The sequence below is a fragment of the Thamnophis elegans genome, chromosome 3 (genome assembly GCF_009769535.1).
Source record: "Thamnophis elegans isolate rThaEle1 chromosome 3, rThaEle1.pri, whole genome shotgun sequence".
Classification (NCBI taxonomy): Eukaryota; Metazoa; Chordata; class Lepidosauria; order Squamata; family Colubridae; genus Thamnophis; species Thamnophis elegans.
The window spans coordinates 117,558,131-117,580,440 of NC_045543.1; the positions used below are offsets into that span (position 1 = coordinate 117,558,131).

The 22,310-nt window shown below is 37.7% G+C and overlaps 1 protein-coding gene across 1 annotated transcript in view; it reads right to left on the bottom strand.

Annotated features, from left to right (window-relative positions):
- The window catches only part of LOC116506226 (microtubule-associated serine/threonine-protein kinase 4-like), a 74,605-nt gene that overhangs the window by 50,731 nt on the left and 1,564 nt on the right, over positions 1-22,310 (bottom strand). Inside the window, 4 exon segments of the mRNA XM_032213875.1 lie at positions 1,073-1,194; positions 10,358-10,420; positions 10,423-10,510; positions 17,071-17,129. Of these exon segments, the coding sequence (XP_032069766.1) occupies positions 1,073-1,194; positions 10,358-10,420; positions 10,423-10,510; positions 17,071-17,129 (332 nt within the window).

A 22,310-nucleotide genomic window follows, 5' to 3' on the forward strand; every position in this document is an offset into this window, starting at 1 on the left:
AGTATGTGTTTTAATCCTTCTGTATAATTAATAAGCATTAGTTAACAGCTTGGTTGGAAGAAGTCAGCTCCATTTTTTTTCAAAGTGAAAACTATATTTTGCTTTTAGAATCCTAACACAGGAATATGTTATAATCATTGCAATGTCTTATCTACTAAATAGTTTAAAAACACAATAATAAAATGCATGTAGAAATATAAATGTATTTCTCAGAAGAAAGTCCCAGTTAGTAGGACTTAAGAACAAAACCAGTAAGAACCTTTTCTCAAAATAGAGCAATAATGCTGTATGATACACACTTGGTTTTTATGCCATCTACTGGACAGTATGTTTACAACACTGCTTCCATAATAATACTGGATGACATACACCCAACCATACCTTAAAATGCAAAATATGTTCACCCTTTCAGCTATCAATTATTGCGCCTAATATAGAGTCAGCAATCAGATAGAAAACAATAATACATCCCACATCTGGATTTTTAAGTGTATGTTATCAACATTCTCGAAAAACTGACCATGGAAACTACCATCTACAAATATCGGATTTAGACTCTTTTGCAACATAAAACTTTTATTTTCTGCACTAAATAAATACTGCATGATACTTTACGTTTCTACCCATTATTTGGTGACATCCAAATATGCAGATAAGAGAATCATACTTGTTGAGTATGCCTGTTACATGCATACAGCAACAGATAATCCAGAAAAAGTCTAATATTTTAAACCAGTGGGTTTTTAAAAAAAAATGTGATGGCCTCTTTTTCTTAAACAGATGACTTAAATGGAAAAACTTATAATAAATATGCTGCCAGCTCATTTTATATGAAATTAGTAACACAATTCAAAATTAGAAGCCTCCCAGCAAACGTAATTCAGATACACTGAACATGTTTAGTACTATGATATACAATAATCGACCCCAGTTATGTGAAAGGCCCTGAATTACTGTGGTTTTGGAAAGCAATTGGGGATTATTCGACTCGTGTGCAAATAAAATCCGAGCCATAATATTATATTAACATTAATCTTTTTTTGACGGAACAAATATTGGAAATGTAACTCACCAAGCTAGCTGTCAGAGAAGGAGCAGATTGTCCAAGAGCTTGAGTGCGCATTCGGACAAGATTGGAAGTTTCGCCAGTTTGCCATGAATGTTGAGTAACAGCATTTGGCAACAAGTACCTGCCTGCCGAGAGGATGAAAATACTTGTTAAAACTAGGTTTACAGTACATAATATAGAAAGTTAACAAAGTGCTGCAAAATTAAGGCAGGTAAAAGCAAATCTTAGAGCTAAAAACTGGGCACATTTTGAGAAATTTAACAGGAAGTACAAATAGTCCTCAACTAACAACAGTTCATTTAGTGAATGTTCAAAGTTACAACATCACTTAAAAAAAATGACTTATGAACATTTTTCACCCTTACGACCATTGCAGCATACCCATGGTCACATGATCAAAATCCAGACAATTGGCAACAGACTTGTATTTATGACAGTTGCGGTGTCCAGAGGGTCACGCCATTGCCTTTTGCAACTTTCTAACAAGCAAAGTCAATGGAGAAATCTGTTTCACTTAACAACCCTGTTACTAATTTACCAACTGCAGCAATTCACTTAACAACTGTGGCCAGAAAAGTCCTAAAATGGGGCAGATCACACTTAACAAATGTTTCACTTAGCAACAGAGATTTTGGGCTCGATTTTCATCGTAAATTGAGGACTACCTCTAATTCTCAAAGTTCTGCTTTTATACTGTAAGCTTCTAAATTCAGAGTTTTTCAACCATCCCCGGATGGCAAAGTAATAATTTTATATGACAAACTAACATGGATGAGCAGGCATAGTTCAGTTACAGGTTAATAGCAATTCCTTTCTTCTTTCATTTGTGCTGCCTATTTGAGATTAATAAACTGTTAGATAACAGATCTCCTATAATCTATCCACTGCACCGTAAGAGGCGTGTAATATACCTGTCAATATAATTTAGCTGTTTGTAGTATTATTTTGTTTGCGAATGCCTGCAGTTCAAAATGTGTATGTGGCCAGTCATTTAAGAGAATTTCTAAAAGAAAAACTAGTACATATATATTATGCTAGTTACTGCATGTACTGCATTGTCAAAATACTAAATACTGACAGAAATAAATCACTGGAAGTTGAATCCTAAGGAAATCTATTTGATCTTTCAAAGAGAAAGCTATTGCTTTAAAAAATTGAACATTATCTAACCAAAATATAGAGCCTTATCTAAAGTACAATCAATATCAGGTCCACAGAATCCAATCCCAAAATAGGGAATTTTTTGTTGTTCTTCTCTCCTCTACACCCACCATTCTGACATGGTATGCCCCAGAGAAACACAGGGGCAAGATTTTCCATAATATCCATTCTAGAAAAGAATCTACATCAAATATTACTTTTATAATTATAATTTAACTTCAGGATGGAAAATACAATTTTTTTAGAATCTAGCCAGGAGTTACAGTTTAGTACCGCAGGCTTTCCCATTGTATCAATCTCACCAAAACAAAAGATGAAATACAGATGCCTGAATTTGTGCTTAACATAAACATATGTAACATATTTAACATAATACTCATTAATCTTAATATCAAAAATAGATAATGAATTGATTTTAAACCAATGTTTCAAATCCTTAATTTTATTATTATTATTTTAATTTTGTTGTGGCAACATCAAGAAACTTTATTTAAACCCAACGGGGGAGGAATACAAGCAGGCATAAAAAGTATGGTGCTGCTTAATTCATGCATCATTTGCTGCTTACAACTTAAGGAAATTAGCATCTGTCAAGTGTATTACTCAAGTACATATGGTTAAAATTAATGGACAGCACTTCTTTCTCTGCCAGATTTAAAACAATGATGAACCTCCAGTCTATTAAAGCTGATAAAATTCAATCAAAGCTAGAATTACAGCTGTCCTAATTATGTTGTCCTTGGCTAATGCAAGCGAACCCCATTAACAAAATTCAGCACTTTCATGCCCCTTTCCCTTTTTCATATATAGTAATAAAGCTATCTAGCAAACATTATTGAGGTCCTAAATATTCTCAGCAGTTTGAAATAATTGCCCAGTTAACATTTACAATTAGTGTTATTTTAATTCTTTGCTCTTTAAAAACGACTTTCACTTTTTCAATGCGATCTGTAATAAAAGGAAGAAATGAGATCCAGCTCAATGCTTAAGCTAAAATTAATGTCCATAAATAATAGAAATGTTTAGAAATAAGTGGCAAAAGCACATTTCAGATTGAGTAGGATGTACTTTAATCAATATCACAGTTCATTACATCAGAGAAAAACACCAAATGAATAGAAAGAAAAAGAGGTTTTTTTTAAACACGAATTCAATTTTAATCTATTTAGATCTTTGAAGTCTAGCACTGTTTATAATATCTGTATCTGCAGGATCTATTACATGATGTTTTGTATCTCAGTAATAAATGGATTTCTTCATTATTTCTGTTGCTTTTATGCCACTTCAATCAAAAGCAGTTTAAAGATCTGGTACCATATATAAAAACAATTAATACTCCATCCCCAAAATCTATATAGGATTATTCTACACTATCATGCTCCTATTTATAAAACTCAGTGCCTCTGTGAAAGGTAAGGATGACTACTGCGTTTGTGGTACAATCAGAACATTGCGTGTGTTGAAGTTGTTTAAACGCAAACCAAGATGCCTTTTAAAAAACAAGTTTACATCCTATTCTTATGCATGCCAGTGCTGTGTGTGAGGTAATTTAAGGTGGTTCTGACAAGTGTCGTCGGCATCTTCATATCCGGTCACTTGGGTGGCAAGCCACTCCCATCCGGTCACATGGGCGGCAAGCCACTCCCACAAAGGGGGCCACACCCAGAGTAGGTTCGAACAATTTTTGAAACCCACCACTGTATATAACATACAGTTCAACATAAATAATAATAACAGCCAACAACAATATACATCCCAGACTCCATCAAATTCTTCACCAACTAAACTGCTGGGTCTTAGCAAACTATTTGAATCTTAGCAAACTATTTGAATATTAACAGTGATGCAGATCTTCTGAAGGTTACCGATTCCACAGGAGAGGAACTCCAGCATAGAACACTCATCTCTAAGTCCTTTCCTGCTAAACTTTGCAAGTATCTAGAACACCTAGCTGCACCATTTGTAAATATCTCTTAGGCAGGCAAATTTTACTTGAAGCAGATGATCTCATAGATATGTAAGTGTCAAATTATGTAGAACTTTATAGATGATTAAAAGCACCTTGAATTGCACATGAAATCAAATAGCAGCCAATGCAGGTCCTGTAATATTGGTGATGAATGACAATATCAGAAGAGTTCTATTAGTTCAATATAGGTTATTGAATTATATACCAATTGGAGTTCCCAGGTGACCTTCAAGGTGGCCCATATAAGCATATTATAATAATCCAGTTGAAAATAATAAAGTCATTAAGTGACTGCGCCAGTAAATTTTGTTTCAAGGAAAGTTACTAGTTAAGGGGTCAACTAGGTGGAATTGGGTGAGATTCTCCTGGCCATATCTTCTAGTAAGAGTTCTGAGTCCAGAAATTTTTTTTCTTAAAACCATCACAATAATTTGTCATCGTCATAACTTGTAGACAATTTTACAACCTAATTATGTATTGTATAAAATCAGCTGTATTGATGTATTGCTCATCAACTACTGTATGTTGGCATCATTTGGTGACTCATTTTTCTAGGCAAATTGCATAAATGCCTAAAGTTTCTTAAAAACCTCTATTGAAATGAAATAAAATATCCCAAAAAGAGGATCTTTTGTTATGTGACTGCCCAGCATTCAGCATATATTGAGAATATGAAAATTTCTATTTTGGGAGTACATTCACTGCATATTCTCAAAATTTCAAGTGTCACCAGGTTTAAAATGTTTCTGTACTTTATCCATTACCTCTCAGGTTTCCTCATATTTTTCTCATCTAAAATATCTCAATTTCAAGTAGCATTGATTGATTTACTGACTGACTGATTGATTGATTGATTGATTGATCACATTACATCAAGTTGAAATCAGCTCCTAGCAATCACGTAGATCAGTGACAGGATTCACAAATTTTTACTACTGGTTCTGTGGGCGTGATTTGGTGGGGAGTGGCAGGGGAAGGATATTGTAATACTGCAAAATCTCCATTTCTTTCCGATCAGCTGGGACTCGGGAGGCACAGAATAGATAGAGGTGGGGCCAGTCAGAGGTGGTATTTACCGCTTCTCTAAACTACTCAAATTTCCGCTACCGGTTTTCCAGAACTGGTCAGAACCTGCTGAATACCACCTCTGATGTAGATTATTTTCCATGAAGGTGGGACTTATTATATCACCTAATATTCTTCTATTCTAGACAGCTTTGCCTCAGCAATGTCACTGTATTGGTCCTGAAATAGCTAACATCCATTTTCCTTTACCTGGTATAATTACTAATAAAAAGAACCTTTCAACTGCTCAAATTTTACACTTCAAAGTTTATTTTCTTTCTTCATTGTTCTATTCTTAAGTACCCTAGTATCACTGCTATCACTTATATGGTTATTTTAATGATCTGCTTACTTTATTTAGAAAGATTCATGCAGAAGATGAATAAAAGGGTGAGTAACCTATAGTGTGCTTTGTCTAATATTACAACCCCTTTCCTATCTGCCAATTAAATTCTTTGTCAAGCTTTGAAGAATACATTCCACTTTTCTGCACCTACTATACCGATGTTTAACAGGATTTTTCTCTAATCTCTCAGGGTCAAAACCTCTTTTCAAATGCTTTAATATGTAGGTGATCATTTTATGCTATAAATTTAGATTTGCAGTGAAATCAGAGTCCAGCACTGCTTTCTAAAGCTCAAAAGGAGTATTGAACTTAACCTGTCTTGGCATTCAGTCTGGTATCAAAGGAATGATAAAAAAAATGTGAGAACAAAAAATCCTTTTTAATAACTGCTTTTATGAAAGTATTTTCACTGGTTGGCATATTCAGGGAAAAAATCGTATCTTCTTGTGATGGAGATGTAGAAGGAACTCTGAAAAATCAATTAACAGGCAAAATTGACTACACAATCTCTCTTCTTCCATCCCATCCACAAACTACACACAAAAAAACTATGCATCCTGAAATTTTTTTAAAAAATCAGCTAAAATGGAGTAAAGAGACATTTATTACCCATTTACTATTTAAAAAATGTTTCAAGAGGATACATTGTGTGCCAAATTATGAGTGCTAAACGATAAAATATTATATGTTTGTATCGGAAAGATATGCAATGTTGAAGAATTACTGTATTTTTCTGAGTATAAGACACACTGGAGTATAAGACGCACCAAGATTTTGAAGAGGCAAATTAAAAAAAAAGTTTTTGCACTCTGCAGACCTCCGAAAAACGGCCCATTTTTTGTGAAAACAGGCCCAGTTTTTGTCAAAAAAAAAAAAAAAAAGAGCACGCATAGCCTTTAAGGGGCTTATACAGTGCTCCTGGGAGCTGGGGGACCAAAAACAAGCAAAAACGGCCCAGTTTAAAAAAAAAAAGGGCATGCATAGCCTTTAGGAGGCTTATAGAGTGCTCCTGGGGTGGGGGTGGGCAAAAAACAGTCTGTTTTTCACTCATTTTTGCCACTCTGCAAGGTTCCTAAAGGCTACGCATGGCCATTTTGGTAAAGGGGTAGGATTTCGGGAGGCCAAAAATGCTGTATTCAGTGTATAAGACGCACCAGATTTTCAGCCTCTTTTTTGAGGCAAAAAGGTGCATCTTATACTCTGAAAAATACGGTACTGGAAATAAATCTTCACATCCAAAGTAAAAATGCTGTAAGAAATTTAAAAAAATAAATGATGTATGGATGATATAATTGGAGAAATATTAAAATATGGATACTTGAGTAACCTGTTTACCATTATCTGAAGAGTAAATTTCTGACTGATCACTGGAAAATTGCCAATATTATTTCCCTTAAAAAAGGGAAAAATAACTATAGAGTGAATAATTTACCAAACACAAGATAGTGTTTGTTAAAATTCTGACTGAAAGGATATAAAAGGTATAAAAGAGCAGAAACTGTGAATACAATGCAATTTTATGCAGAGCGGGGAAAATCCGTACCAATTTTTTCTTCTTCTTCTTCTTCAAAAGGTAATTAAATGTGAAAAAATATCATTATTGTGTATTTGTCGATTTAGGATGAAAATTATGGAATATTTGGTTAAGGTTGGTATTGGCTGTTAGTTACTGAATATAGTAAGTATGGTATATGATGGAAATGAAACATGTATGAGAATAAATGGAATGCATATGAGGGGTTTCAACACTGAGAAAGAAAATAACGTATGATAAGTTATTGGTGGTTTAATATATTTATGGATAAATGTCATCCTAGTGAAAATATAGTGTTGAAGAGGTAACTCGTGGTATGCTTTTGTATGCAGAGGATGCCATATGGTTGGCCTCAAACCAGGGGTGGGTTTCAACCGGTTCGCAGCGGTCCCTGCGAACCAGTTGGTCGGCAAACCCGGAAGTAAGTAACTTCTGGGAACGGCGAAGGGCCCACCCGCCCACCCGCGCTCCTTACCTGGTTTTGACGAGTTCTGTGCTTCCACGCATGTGCAGGACGCATACAGCGCCTGCGCGATCCTCCAGGAACAGCTGGAGCATCGCACAGACGCTAGTATGCATGCGTGCGCCGCATGCGTGCACACACGCACCGCACACGTGCACGAGGACACCGCTGGCTTCGTTCCAACCGAACCGGTTGGAACGGGGCGAGAAACCCACCCCTGCCTCAAACCCAAAAGACATGCAAAGAATTTTATCCCAATTGAAAAGAATATCTGCAGTTCAGGTTTCATCTCTGGATTTCTTGATGCTGGAAGTTGTTTGTTTGCTTGAGACCATTAGCCAAGTAGTAACATAATTAGTGCAGGAAAACAAGCAACCTTAGAGAGCACCAAAAACTCCACAGAGAATGTTGTGTATGTATGATGCAATGCAAAGTATGGTTTTGAAAACTGATGCATGAAAAACCAACACAATTATACTCAACAGGTTAAAGTAACTCAGCACCTGGAAAATATACATAAGCAGCAAGAAATTGGAGAAAACAGATAAGTAGCATGATCATCAAAGATAATTAAACAGCTGGAGAAACTTTTAACATTTGAAAATACCAGCAGAAGAATAGTGACCATCATGTGATCTATTGTGAAGAACAAGTGTTTGTCAAAAGAAAAAAAAACATGGCTGCATTCCACTTTGTTATATGGAGGTTAAGTGTGAGAAATAAAAGTAAATTAAATGTAGAGAGAATTGAATACTTTACTATGATATATACTAAAGCAAGAAGAGACTGGGTCAAGAATGAATGTGTACTGAACAAACATGTACTGAACACAAAAGTAAGGAACAAGTATGAAAAAGAAATGCATGAGGTAATTTGCACTTCCAATGAGGATAAACCTGCAAAAATATATGAAAAAGAGAAACGTGGAGAAGAAACTAACAAAGTTGTGGTTGGATGGAATTAATATAACCTGAAGGATAGGTGAGAAGTGTAGAGAACAAACCAGAATGCATGAAATGTTGTATGTATTGTCGAAAGCCGAAAACTTTGGAAGGTTACAAATATAGTGAGTAGGCTTGATATACATTACAGGTAGTCTTCAACTCACAACAGTTCTTCAGTGACTTATGACCATTTTTCACACTTATGGCCATTGTAGCATCTCCAAGGTCACATGATTACATCAGGGGTAAATGCTACCAGTTCAGACAAGTTCACCTGAACCGGTAGTAAAAAATGCTACCAGTTCGCCCAACTAGTAGTAAAAAAAATGCTACCGGTTCAGGCAAACTGGTAGTTCTGACAATCAGCTATGCGAATCGTGCAGCACAGCTGATTGTCGCACAGCTGATCATCAAAACTAACGGTTTGTCCGAACCAGTAGCATTTTTTACTACTGGTTCAGGCGAACCGTAGTTCTGACGATCAGCTGTGTGGCACAGCTGTTTCCCCCCCTCGTTCTTCTACTTACCTTTGCAGACTCAGAAAAGGTTTCTTAATCCTCCTTTTTCAGTACTATGTGATAGCGCCTGTAGCACGCATACACATGAAGCGTGCTTGTGCAAAGTGAACTGGTAGCAAAGCGAACCAGTAGCATATTCAGAACATTGTCACCCCGATTTACATTTGGATGCTTGACAACTGGTTCATATTTATGACCCCTGCAGTATCCCGGGGTTAGAAGGTTTTGCGACCTTCTGACAAGCAAAGTCAATGGGGAAGCCAGATTCAGTTAACAACCATGTTCTTAAATTAACAATTGCAGTGATTCACTTAACAAACGTGGCAAGAAATGTTGAAAAATGGGGCAAAACTCACTTAACAAATTTCTCACTTAGCAACATAAATTCTGGCCTTGATTGTGATCATAAGTCGAGGACTACCCGTACTTTTAGATTCATTTATATATTTTTCTAATGCTTTAATTTGTTGATTTACTATTTGTTATACTTTTTGTGCACTCTGCACAATGCTGCTTACCCTTAAAAAAAACCAGTGTGTTTGATATACATATATGTATACATTCATCATATTTGCCTAAACAAGCTTTTCTGATATTTCAGCTTGTTGCGTACAAAGGCAGTTTAAAATAAAAGTATTTGGTAAGCATTATTCTGTTTATAGGAATAAGTATTAGAAATAGACATGGTTGACATTAGAAAATTACTAGAGGACAACCAGTGAGGGCAACCGGTGAGAGATAAGTTATCATACACAATGAAGTCAATCACAGAGGATAATTTGTGTTTTGCTGTAACGTTAGTAGTAAGAACATGATAAGTTCAAAGGTACAGTAGTCGGCGACTTATAACAGTTCGTTTAGTGACTGTTCAAGTTACAACGGCACTGGAAAAAATGACTTACGACCATTTTTCACACTTACAACCTTAGCTCTATCTCCATGATCTTTGTGATCAAATTTCAAACACTTGGCAGTTGATTCATATTTATGTGTATTGCTGTGTCCCAAGGTCATGTAATCACCTTTTGGACCTTCTGGCAATGGGGAAGCCTGATTCACTTAACAACTAGATTACTACCTTATCAACTGAGGAAAGAAAGGTTGTAAAATGGGGCTCACTTAACGAATGTCTTACTTAGCAGCATAAATTTTGTGCTCAACTATGTTGAGGCCTACCTGTACTCTGTCCCTGCAGTGGTCAAGCAAGTATGGGTAGAAATCCCTCAAACTGCATAAGTGTATTCTAAAGGAAATGTACATGAGTGATTTTACAGTCATTTTTTCTTACCAGTTAGCGCTCCTCCAAGACTTCCTCTTCTAAAAGGTCGTCCATCTTCACTGAGTTGCCTTTAAATTTCAGCGATTTTCCAGGCCCAGAAGAAACTTCAGGATTACTGGATTTTCGAAATGGCATAGGTGGAGGAGACAATATACTATCAAGCTGGAAAAAGAGAGAGAGAACGATTGAATATGGGTTATGGCTACTGTGAAGACAGTTTGAAAGTTAGTCGTTAGATATTATGTCTTCCATTCATGACATATTTGCACAGAACAAAATCCATTAAATGTATGAACCTTTCTTTTTAAATAAAGATAAATATGAACAGTGAATAAAAATAGCAAAGACAATTAAAATAGTTATCTTGGAGTATCTTGCCTACAGCATCTAGAACTTGTTAGCTTGGAAAGCAGAAAGATAAGAGCATATATTGCAGAGGTACCGTATATAAAATGATTGGAATGTCACTGGTGAAACATTTCTCTGTCTCTCACAATAATGGAACCAACAGCAATTGACTGAAACTAGATGTAAAAAGATTTAGGACTGATGAAAGAAAATACATACCCAATAACTAAGATAATTATGGCATTTTCTGCCACCGTATGGGTAATCCTCAACTTATGACCACAACTGAGTCCAAAATTTATGTTGCTGACTGAGTTTGCTCCATTTCACAACTTTTCTTGCTACAGTTGTTAAGTGAATCATGGCAGTTGTTAAGTTAGTTATATGGTTGTTAAGTGAATCTGGCTTCTCCATTGACTTTACCTGCCAGAAGGTCGCAAAAGGGGATCACATGACCTAGGGACGCTGCAACCGTCATAAATATGAACCCGTTGCCAATCATCTGAATTTTTATCATGTGAGCATGGGGATACTGCAGCAGTTGTAAGTGTGAAAAACAGTCATAAGTCACTATTTAAGTTCCATTGTAACTTTGAACAGTCACTAAATGAACTGTTCTAAGTCGAGGATGTACTCCAATTTGATATATTTAAACAGCAGTTTGAATAAATAACAGAAGGGTCACACTACTAGTATGACTTTAATTTTATCCTTGGTGTTATATTTTGGTTATGTTCTTTATTGTAAATCATTGAGAGATTTCAATAGTCAATGAGCTTAAATTTAAGAAATAAAATAAATGATTTATGTTTTATGTATCTGCACGCAAAGCCTAGGTCTAAAGGTGATACAATAAATCAAAAGACTCCAATTCTATACATCTAATAGACAGAATCTTGCCAGAATAAAGCCATAAGTTTCTAACCTATAGAGATACCTGGGAAATTCTAGGGCATGACAAGCCTGGATATCTTCCTCCTTTCCCCCATCCAGCTTGGGGCTGTGAAGTCTTTTAATTGAATTTCCCTCTGGAATCTACTGCCTCCTCCCTGGACTTGCCAAGATTCTCCCTCCAGTACTAAATGCAGAATATATACAAAATATACTAAATCAAATGTAAACACTGCGACCATCAACGCATTGAAAAACAAATAGAAGCCCAGCAGAAGATATCCATGAACACCAATTCATATACTGTATGTTGCAAAGAACTAGAGACTATTTTTATCATTTACAGACAACTATATTGTGAAGTTCAAATATTAGAACTGAAAGGAATACTTCATGAATTTCATCATGGAATTTCTTGTCCAGATTTCCATTGTAATAATACTGTTGGGAAAAGTAGAATATCCACCAGGTGGCACTATACTATAATGAACAAAACAGCAATTTATTTACACCCATAGTATAACACCATCAACAAGAATTTACTAAGGAAGTTTATTGTATCTGAGAAGAATCTACTCTTTGAGAATTCTACTTAGAAGTAAGATCTAATAAAAGAGAGGAGCAGTCTTCTAAATGTGACAAAAATCCACCTTCCTATTTCCATTCAGATTATTTTAAGAAATACATAGTGGTGCTTAAAATTTTGTGAACCGTTCCTTTTTAATTTTCATTTTTTAAAATAGGGTTCTCTTTACACAATTTTAGGATTTTTGAGAAAACAGATCATATTTTAGATCCTATTTATGCAGAAATGTGATCTATTTTTTTTCCACAGAAAAGTCCTAAAACTAAATAAAGAGAACCCAAATTTAAAAAGTTAAAAAACACCATTCTTGTTCATCTATCATGGGAAATGATCCAAAGCTAAGTATGCAAATATGGGAGGTCCTGCCTTATTTAAAGAATTGGATTCTGGGTATTCACTATCAAAGCCTGATCTTTATAAAATAGATATGTGGATGTGTGGATGGCTTGAAGAAAGGAAATTTCCAAAAACCTCCAAAAAAACAGTTGATTGTGTCCCCAGGACAAAATTCCATGTAACCTGCAAAAGGTTACAAAATGATTTCCAACAAGTATGGATGCCACCAGTTCACTGTCAGGCAGATCAGGTACAAACAGAAACAATTCCACCCCATTGTCCCTACTCACGGATATGGTGGCTCAGTGGTTAAGACACCGAGCTTGTCAATCAGAAAAGTCAGCAGTTCGGCGGTTCAAATCCCTAACACCGCATAACAGAGTGAGCTCCCGTTACTTGTCCCAGCTTCTGCCAACCTAGCAGTTCAAAAGCACATTAAAAATGCAGAAAAATAGGGACAACCTTTGGTGGGAAGGTAACAGCATTCCATGCACCTTTGGCATTTAGTCATGCTAGCCACATGACCACAGAGACATCTTCAGACAGCACTGACTCTTGGGCTTTAAAACGGAGATGAGCACCGCTCCCTAAAGTTAGGAATGACTAGCACATATGTGCGAGGGGAACCTTTACATTTACCTATCCCTACTCATGATCATTCATGCCCTAGTCACTTCCCATCTTGACTATTGCAACATGCTCTCCATGGGGCTGCCCTTGAAGAGCATCTGGAAGCTCCAGTTGGTGCAAAATGCAGCGGCCCGCATGGTTTTGTGCAGACCTCGGTGTCCACAGGTATCACCTCTCCTGCAATAGCTGCATTGGTTGCTGATTTGCTTCCGAGTGCAAATATTTGCATGATTATCCTCTTTTTATTGCTTTTATTGTTTTATATATAAGGTTTTTATATTTCTGTAAGCTGCCTTGAGTCACCACATGCAAATAAGCGGCAATGTAAATTTCCTAAAATAAGTAAATAAATAAATAAATACGCTCCACAGGAATGGCTGACTAACCAAGATCCCACCAAGAGCAAAGAATGTGGAGAACACTGAACAATAGTATGCATGGCAAGATCGCAAGGAGAAAGCAACTTTCAGTGAAAGAAGACTGCTGCCCATCTACATCTTGTAAAAGACCATGTGGATAAACCAGAAGACTATTGGAAGAAAGTTCTGTTGACAGATGAGACTAAAATAGAAGTTGTACTTGAACGAAATATGTTATGTTTGAAGAAAGGCAAACACTGCATTCCAGCATAAGACTCTTATCCCTTCTGTGAAACACAGTTAGTGACAATAACATGGTTTGTGCCTGACTTGCTTTCTCTGCACCAAGAAAGTTTGCCATCATGGGTGAAACTATGAACCCTGAACACGATCAGCAAATTCTATAGGAAAATGTCAGGGAATCCGTCTGTGAATCAAAACTCAAGAGAAAGTGGGTCAGAGCAAGACAACAAACCAAAATAGACAAGTTGTACAACCAAATAATGGTTGAAGCAGAAGAAAGTTAATGTTTTAGACTAGCCAAGTACAAGTCCTGGCCTTAATCTTATAGAAATATTGTGGAAGGATCTGAAGAGGACAGTTCATGCAAGAAAGAGCACCAAATTCTTGTACTGAAGCTTTTCTGTAAGGAGAAATGGGCTAAAATTCTTCGAAGCTGCTCTGTAGAACTGATCAACAGTAATCGGAAATATTTAGCTGCAGTTTTAATTGCCCAAGGGGACATCCCGAGATTAAAAGCAAAAATTCACATGCTTTTTGCCACAGACAAATATGTGGTTTTGGATCATTTTCTTCAATAAATGAATAAGCATAATGTCTTGTGACTCATTGGTTAAATGTAGTTTCTTTATCTACTTTTAGAAAGTGTGTGGAAAACACATATTTTTAGGTTATATTTATGCAAAAGATATTGAAAAATCAAAAAGGTTCACAAACTTCTAAGCACCACTATACAAGCAAGATACAATTACAGCAGCTCTCCTGTAGCTGTTTATGAAGCCATAAGTTCTATTCTAGCCATCATAACAGGACTTAGCAGAACGATTTTCCATGAAGCTGTTTTCTTTTTCTTTTTCCAAATGAAAATGCTATCAGTTATAATTTTTTTTTGCATTGAAACAAATTGTGAAGAGAATAGCTATTATTTTGAATCTAACACCTATCCATTTCACTGTATAATCCTGAATTCCAGTTTTATGGAAGATGGTAAAATCTCTACTAATGAACAGCATCCAATTTTCTAATCTTACTCTTGCATGCTTGTACTTGTTTTATTCCTAAATAAACAAGGCCAAAATATTTTGCTCTTCCCTTAAATCCTATTCTCATTCTCTCCCTCCCTCCCTCCCTCCCTCTCTATATACACATACATGTGTATGTATTCCTATGCATGCGAATACATGTTGATAGCTGAAAGCCTAAACCATTAACAACAGAACAGCATGGATTTAACAAACGTAGCTACTTTTCTAGAAGTTTCTGAAGACAACTCCACAGCAAGTTCCACCAAACATTTCCTTTCTGACCTACCAAAATAATTTAGCAGCAAAGGAGTTATTAAGCCTGTGAACTAAGCCGTACCAAAAATGCAGTAAGACATGCATGACAGATTCAATTTCCCTCAAGAAGACATAATCAATCTTGCATTGGATCATGTTATTCTCTTCAGAAGTGAATGCAAAAACCACTGGAGCACACCTGGGAAGCAGTTTGGCAGAATTTCAATTGAGAGATGACAATTTGGGAAGTGGAAGTGCAGCTTTATGTCAAGCAGGAAATGTGCGCTGTGTGTGTGTGTGTGTGTGTGTGTGTGTGTGTTTTTTTGCTCTTCAATTGGATTGAGGAACGTACATATGGGGGAACTGGCTTTATTCCATGCTTGTTGAAGTTTATTGACTGTTTGTTCATTTCCTTCACGATACACTTCATCTAAATCAACTTAAGTTATGATATATTTTCCAGAAACATGGAAGTGATGATTGGTTGCTGAAGGTGCTAAAAGCAGCATATGAAGGAAGATTTTTTTTAAAAAAATCACAGATATAACTTGAAAAGAGAGATGCTTGAAAAGAGAAAGGTGAGAAAATTTGAAGGAAAAAAAATATGAAGTAATTCATGAATATGACGGATGAAAAGATGTTTGGAAAGATAAGCAGGAATAGGGATTTGAACTTTTTCTCTATTGGATCTCCAGAACACTGCAGATAGGTAGTTGCAGACATTTCCCCAATATAATCTGTAGAAATTTTAGAACAGGAAAGGCTAACCTTTTGTTGTTGCATGTCAAAAACATGTGCGCGCGTGCGACAGCACACACACATGTGCCTACACCCATAATGCAATGCCACATGACACCCCTCATGCACTCCATCCCCTTGCGCATGCGTGCAACACACACACACACGACCCCATCCCCTGCGCATGCACACAAAACTCCCTCCCACAGCTCGTTTTGGGCCTAGCAGGCTTCCCTGCAGCCTCCTGGTATCAAAAATGGAGCAAGGGGTGTGTGGAACATCACACACACTGTGCTCCCCACCCCCATGCATGCGAGCACAACCCCCCTGCGCATGCACGTGCATCTCCTGCATGCACCATTTCCCACACACACGACGACAGAGACCCAAAAATCAGCTGGCTGTGGAAGGCATGCACCCATATGCAGTGGACCTGAGCTGGGGCGATGGCTGACCTCCCCACAGAGAGGGGTCCGCGTGCCACAGGTTCGCCAACACGCTTTTAGAAGGAGCTCTACAAAGGCAAGTGAGCAATTGGTGACAGGACATGGGGAAAAGGATGTAGGACCCAGCAGGGTGAGTAGCAGGCCCATAGCCTGTGGGGACACAGACGAGAGCTCTGCAGTGGCAGAGAGGGGGCAATGCGATCTGGTAGTTATTTGCTGCCTCTGGAGCCTTTGGTGTCTGACATTAGTAAGGCGGGGGCCTGTTCCCAGTGCGCGCATGTGCAGAGCTGCCAGAAGGCAAGAACATTTAAGAAACAGGGTCAACTCAGGAGTAAGACTTGGAGATTGGCCCCTCCCATAAGACATAAAAGAGGAGTAAATAGGACATGAACTTTTGCAGGAAGCAATTAGTTGATCTGGTCGGTTCAATCATTGACTCTGTGCTAAGTTTGGCCTTGCAAAACTAATTTGGCAATTAGGTCTCTGGCAGTGTTCCCAGGGAGATAAGGTCGGTGCTTATCAACATTCCTTTGAAAGACTGTGGCAACTCAAGCAGACATCTGCCGGAATCTTCACAGATTGTGAAGACTTGCGGGCTGTAAATGACCATAATTCACAGCCGTATAAATAAAAGAGGGTTTGGGGAACTAAGATTGTGATTTATGCTTTCTCAGGAAACCTAGGCCAGAACAGCATTAACTATGTAACAGAGAAATATTTGTTAGAAAACTAAAAAGCTACATTTATAATTGTTGAAGTTGAGAAGAAGCCAATGAAAATATAAGACTTTCATCTGAATTAAGAAAACTGAAAAAGTTAACTAAATGAATACACCCAATAAAGATGATAAGTGAGTACATCCACCTACATGTTCCTGGAAAGTCTTTGATATAAAAGAATCTGTATTCATTTTGCGAACATCAAAAGCTGGAAAACAGAGCAATCATGTAGAAGAAAGAATTTTCAAATTAGCCTGTAGATTATAAGGGTTCAGTCCTACTTAGTTGAGAGTGTAATTTAGGACAATTTATGCATTATTCATGCTGCAATAAACTATTCCATTGGTTCACCTACTCTCACAACAGATATGGATTGATTCAAATCCATTTAATTCTTGATTCAAGAAGCAAAAGAAAGATTGGCTTAACTTTTAAATCAAGTTTCTCCAAGTCTTTAGAGGATCTCTTACTATAGTGGCAGTGTAAGCATTAAATCATATTTAATTTAACATGCTATCTTTAAAAATCTCCATTTATACCAATCCCTTGCCCCAGCCTGCAGTGCTCGGGGAAGCCCTACAATCTGCCAAGGTTTTTAAATTACAACTTGGCATCAAAGTGTAAGTGGTTTTTCTATAGTGGCACTTTAGAATTATCTCTGGGAAAGGCTATTCCTGATCTACAATTGTACTGAAGACTCACAACCAATAGATTAGGAGGTACATCAGGGTATTTATTTGTGGGATATTGACAGGATGAGGAATAGAGGCTGTAGTAGCTGCCATTGAGTTCCAGGAGGTTGATAGTGATAGAAGAATTAAAAAGGACTCCATGTAAGGAGGAGTTTTGCAAATTGAAAAGGGGCAAAATAACTGAGAAACTCAATACAAAATAGAAGTGCTATGGCAATCATCTTTCCTCGTTCCATGATGAACTGCAAGATTACAAGACAAGAAAAGTAGGTGAGCAGAAGCTGCATCTCTTTTACTTTGGCCATGCCATGTGGGGAGAATCACTGGAGAAAGTGGTAGTGTTAGTAGTAAAAGGAAACCAGGCCATGAAAGAAAATGGTGGCCGGATATTATCCAAATTGAGACCAGCCACAACATAGAAAAATTCAAAGAAGCAGTGCAAGATCAGAAGAAGTGGGGAGACCTGGCCTATAGAATCACCAAAAGTTGACACAAAACTGAATGTATAACATCATCATCACCACATCAGCAGAAAAGGAAGATACCGTATATACTCGAGTATAGCCGAGTTTTTCAGCCCACTTTTCGGGCTGAAAAAAGCCGCCTCGGCTTATACTCGAGTCTACAACTGGATCCGGCAGTGCTGTTGCCTGTTGGAGGAGGAGGAGGCGAACCAGCCTGCCATCGCCAGCCACCGCTAGCCCTGCTGCTCTTCCCACCCCCTTCCAAGCCCCACAGTCCAGCGGATGGAGCAGCGAAGCCCCGGGGCTTCGCTACTGCTCCCCGCATTTTCTGCACGGGGATCCCTTGGAGAGGGATTCCAGCCTGCCATCGCCAGCCACCGCTAGCCCTGCCGCTCTTCCCACCCCCTTCCAAGCCCCACAGTCCAGCGGATGGAGCAGAAGCAGCTCCGGGCTTCGCTGCTCCATCCGCTGGACTGTGGGGCTTGGAAGGGGGTGGGAAGAGCGGCGGGGCTAGCGGTGGCTGGCGATGGCAGGCTGGAATCCCCTCTCCAAGGGATCCCCGTGCAGCAAATGCGGGGAGCAGCAGCGAAGCCCCCGAGCTGCTTCTGCTCCATCCGCTGGACTGTGGGGCTTGGAAGGGGGTGGAAGAGCGCGGGGCTAGCGGTGGCCGGCGATGGCAGGCTGGTACGCCTCCTCCTCCTCCAACAGCACTGCCGGATATCCGCCCAACGCTGCGGGGGCGCCAGCGGGAGCTTTGGCGGCTTCACCTCAGCCGCAGCGCTGGGCAGCAAATGTGCTGGTGCTGTTGGAGGAGGAGGAGGCGGCGGCAGCAATAGCACCTGAGGACAGGACAAGAAGCAATGGAAACTTGTCAGAAGGAGACTCAAGCTGGAATAACGAGAAATCTGACAGTAAGAACAATTAAAATCCTAGGAAAATGTCCTTTCATGAAAAATTACTTTTTCAGTTAACTCTGCCTGACATTAGTTGGGTGAACAGAAATATTAGTTGGCCAATTCTAAAAGGGAGCACCAGAAGAACTTAAAATATTTTTTAGAGAGCTGGGTTTTTCATTTATTTATATGTATGAACAGAATTAACACAAATTGCAGATACCAATCAAACATAAAGAAAAAAGTATGAAATAATGCTCATTTTAAAAAACTCAGTGAAAATAAAAACAATATACCAAGAAGGTAGCATACTGGTTGTGATTTGATCTCTTCGGGGGATCCCGGGGATCCCCTATACAAGTATTTTAATATTGCAGACTTGCAGTATTATAAGTCATACTGATATTATAGAACACTTTAATTAAGCGGGTCCCTTGAATAAACATAACTTTGAGTTTCAAATAACACTGATTTTTTATTTTGAAATTTACCGTAGCTGCTGCATTTCCCACCCTAGGCTTATACTCGAGTCAATAACTTTTCCAGCTTTTTGGGGTAAAATTAGGTGCCTCGGCTTATATTCGGGTCGGCTTATACTCGAGTAATACGGTAACTGATTCCATAGATCCCAAAGGCACTTTTTTTCAAAAGGCAACTTGGAAGAGGAGAGACGTTTTCAAGGAAAAACAAAGGAAGTCCAGTTGCCAATTGAAAAAAGCACCTTTAAGACAACCATGATCTGAATAACTGAGAATCTCCATAGATGATTGCTTGGATCAAACCTTAATCAATCTTCATTCAGATGTTGTGAATTCTTATTATAAAATTTTTACTAAAATATTAGCAAATAGGCTAATGGTGGTAATTCAACAATTGATACATACCGATCAAACTGGTTTTATACAGGGCAGACAGATGAAGAACAACGTTAGATTAATTATTAACGCTTTAGAATACCTGGGAAAGAACAATCAAATCCCGGCCGCATTCATATTTTTGGATGCGGAGAAAGCCTTTGATCGAGTTAATTGGCAATTCCTGCTGAAGACATTGCAAAAAATGCAGATAGGAGATGGCTTTTTAAGGTCAATTGGTGCAATATATCAGCAGCAAACAGCCCAGATCATTGTCAATGGAAGTCTGACAGACTCCTTTCAAATTGAAAAAGGTACAAGACAGGGCTGTCCTCTGTCCCCATTATTGTTTATTATAACTTTGGAAATATTGTTGAATAAGATACGGGGCTTGGGCGGTCTAAAAGGGATTAAAATTAGACAGCAAGATATAGAGTCCGTGCATTTGCGGATGATCTGGTTATAATATTGGAACAACCGCAGGAATCTAGTAGGGTATTATTGAACACGATCAATCAATATGGTCAAGTCTCGGGATTTAAAATAAATCTAGGAAAAACCAAAATATTAGCTATAAATGACTATCAAACAGAAGGAAGAACTGGGGGCGATGCTAAGATGTGAAGTAGTTAAAAAAGTTAAATATCTTGGAGTTAATATTTTAATCTCAAATGGGAAATTATATAAGCATAATTATGAACCACTTTGGCATAGTATACAGTTGGAGTTGAAAAGGTGGGAAAAACTGCATTTGTCCTTGCTGGGTAGAATAGCGGCAGTAAAAATGAACATTTTACCAAAATTTTTATTTCTTTTTCAAATGTTACCAATACTTAAAAGAGATGCGAATCTTTCAGAATGGCAGAAGGGTATCAACAAATTTGTGTGGGCAGGAAAGAAGCCGAGGGTAAAAATGAAAATAATGCAAGATGCACGTGAAAGAGGAGGATTGAAATTACCTAACTTAAAATTATACTACGATGCAGTGGCATTATCTGCAATTAGTGACTGGATTCATCTAACTAATGACAGAATTTTGAATATCGAGGGATATGACTTGTTATATGGTTGGCATGCTTACCTGTTATTTAACAAAAAAATGGATAAGAAATTTAAAAATCATATCTTAAGAATGCTTTATTGCGGGTTTGGAAAAATATCAACATAAATTAAATGATAAAGTGCCCATGTGGGCAATTCCTAGACATGCAATTGAAAATATGAATGTAGAACAAAAACACGATAGAACCACCTATAGACAACTTCTTATCTCAGAAAGAGGGGTGATGCAACTAAATCTTTAGAGGTACTTAAGAGAGAAGGTAGTTCAAACGTGGTTTCAGTATGGTCAACTACAGGCTAGGTGGAAAACAGATCAAAAAATTGGCTTTGTAAAAGTTGAGGATAATTTGTTTAAACAAATAAGAGATCAAAGTTCAATGCATATAAAGAGGATATTATGTACTAATACAGATGGATTCTGAAACGGAACTGATTAAGGATTGTATGATAAAATGGGCTCAGAATATCGAGGAACCAATAATGCTTGAAACATGGGAAAGAATCTGGGTAAGAAATGTGAAATTTACACAAGCACAAAACTTGAGAGAAAATTTTTATAAGATGTTTTATAGATGGCACCTAGATCCTAAAAAGCTTGCCTCTATGTATCCAAATGTTCAACCTAAATGTTGGAGATGTGGTTCTTGTGATGCTACATATTTTCATATATGGTGGACATGTCATAATGTCAAGGCATTTTGGATAAAAATATGGTGGATCCTGCAAAACATCTTCAAAAGAAGGATAAAATTCACCCCCCAGTTGTTTTTACTGGGTATATATTGACTTTACAGCAGCAGAGACTAATTTGGTTCTGTATTTAATAACGGCAGCAAGACTCTTGGTGGCGCAGTATTGGAAGAAGAAAGATTTACCTACAATTCAAGAATGGACTTTGAAAGTTATGAACTTAGCCGAAATGGCCAAAATTTCAGCATATCTCAAAGAACATTCAAACGAGAGATATAAACGAGACTGGAAAAAATGGATTGATTACATAAAAAGTAAATATGGGACTAAGAAACTCCAGATAGCTTATGCTTAGTATCAGTAACAATTTAAATTGTTTAAAATTTGGGTAACAGTAAGAAGCTGAGTTCAATGTAGAGATATTTTAGACTGTGATTGTCCAAAAGTTATACCACGTATGGTCTTTGGGAAGTCGGGGGGAGGGAAGGGAGGTGGGGATTTAGGGGGAGGGGGGAGGGGGAAATACAATATGTGTTAAATTCCATGATTGTATTTGTATACTGTGGCTTTTCAATGTTAGTGCGAAAATAGAACAAACCGAATATACTGGAAGGTAATAGAAATATACCGAAGGAAAGAGTCGAGTGAAAGAAGAAGGAGTGGAGAGGGTGAGAGAGAGGAGGAGGAGAAGGGAGGGAGGGAATGGATTAGAGGGAGTGATAGGTTAGGGTTAG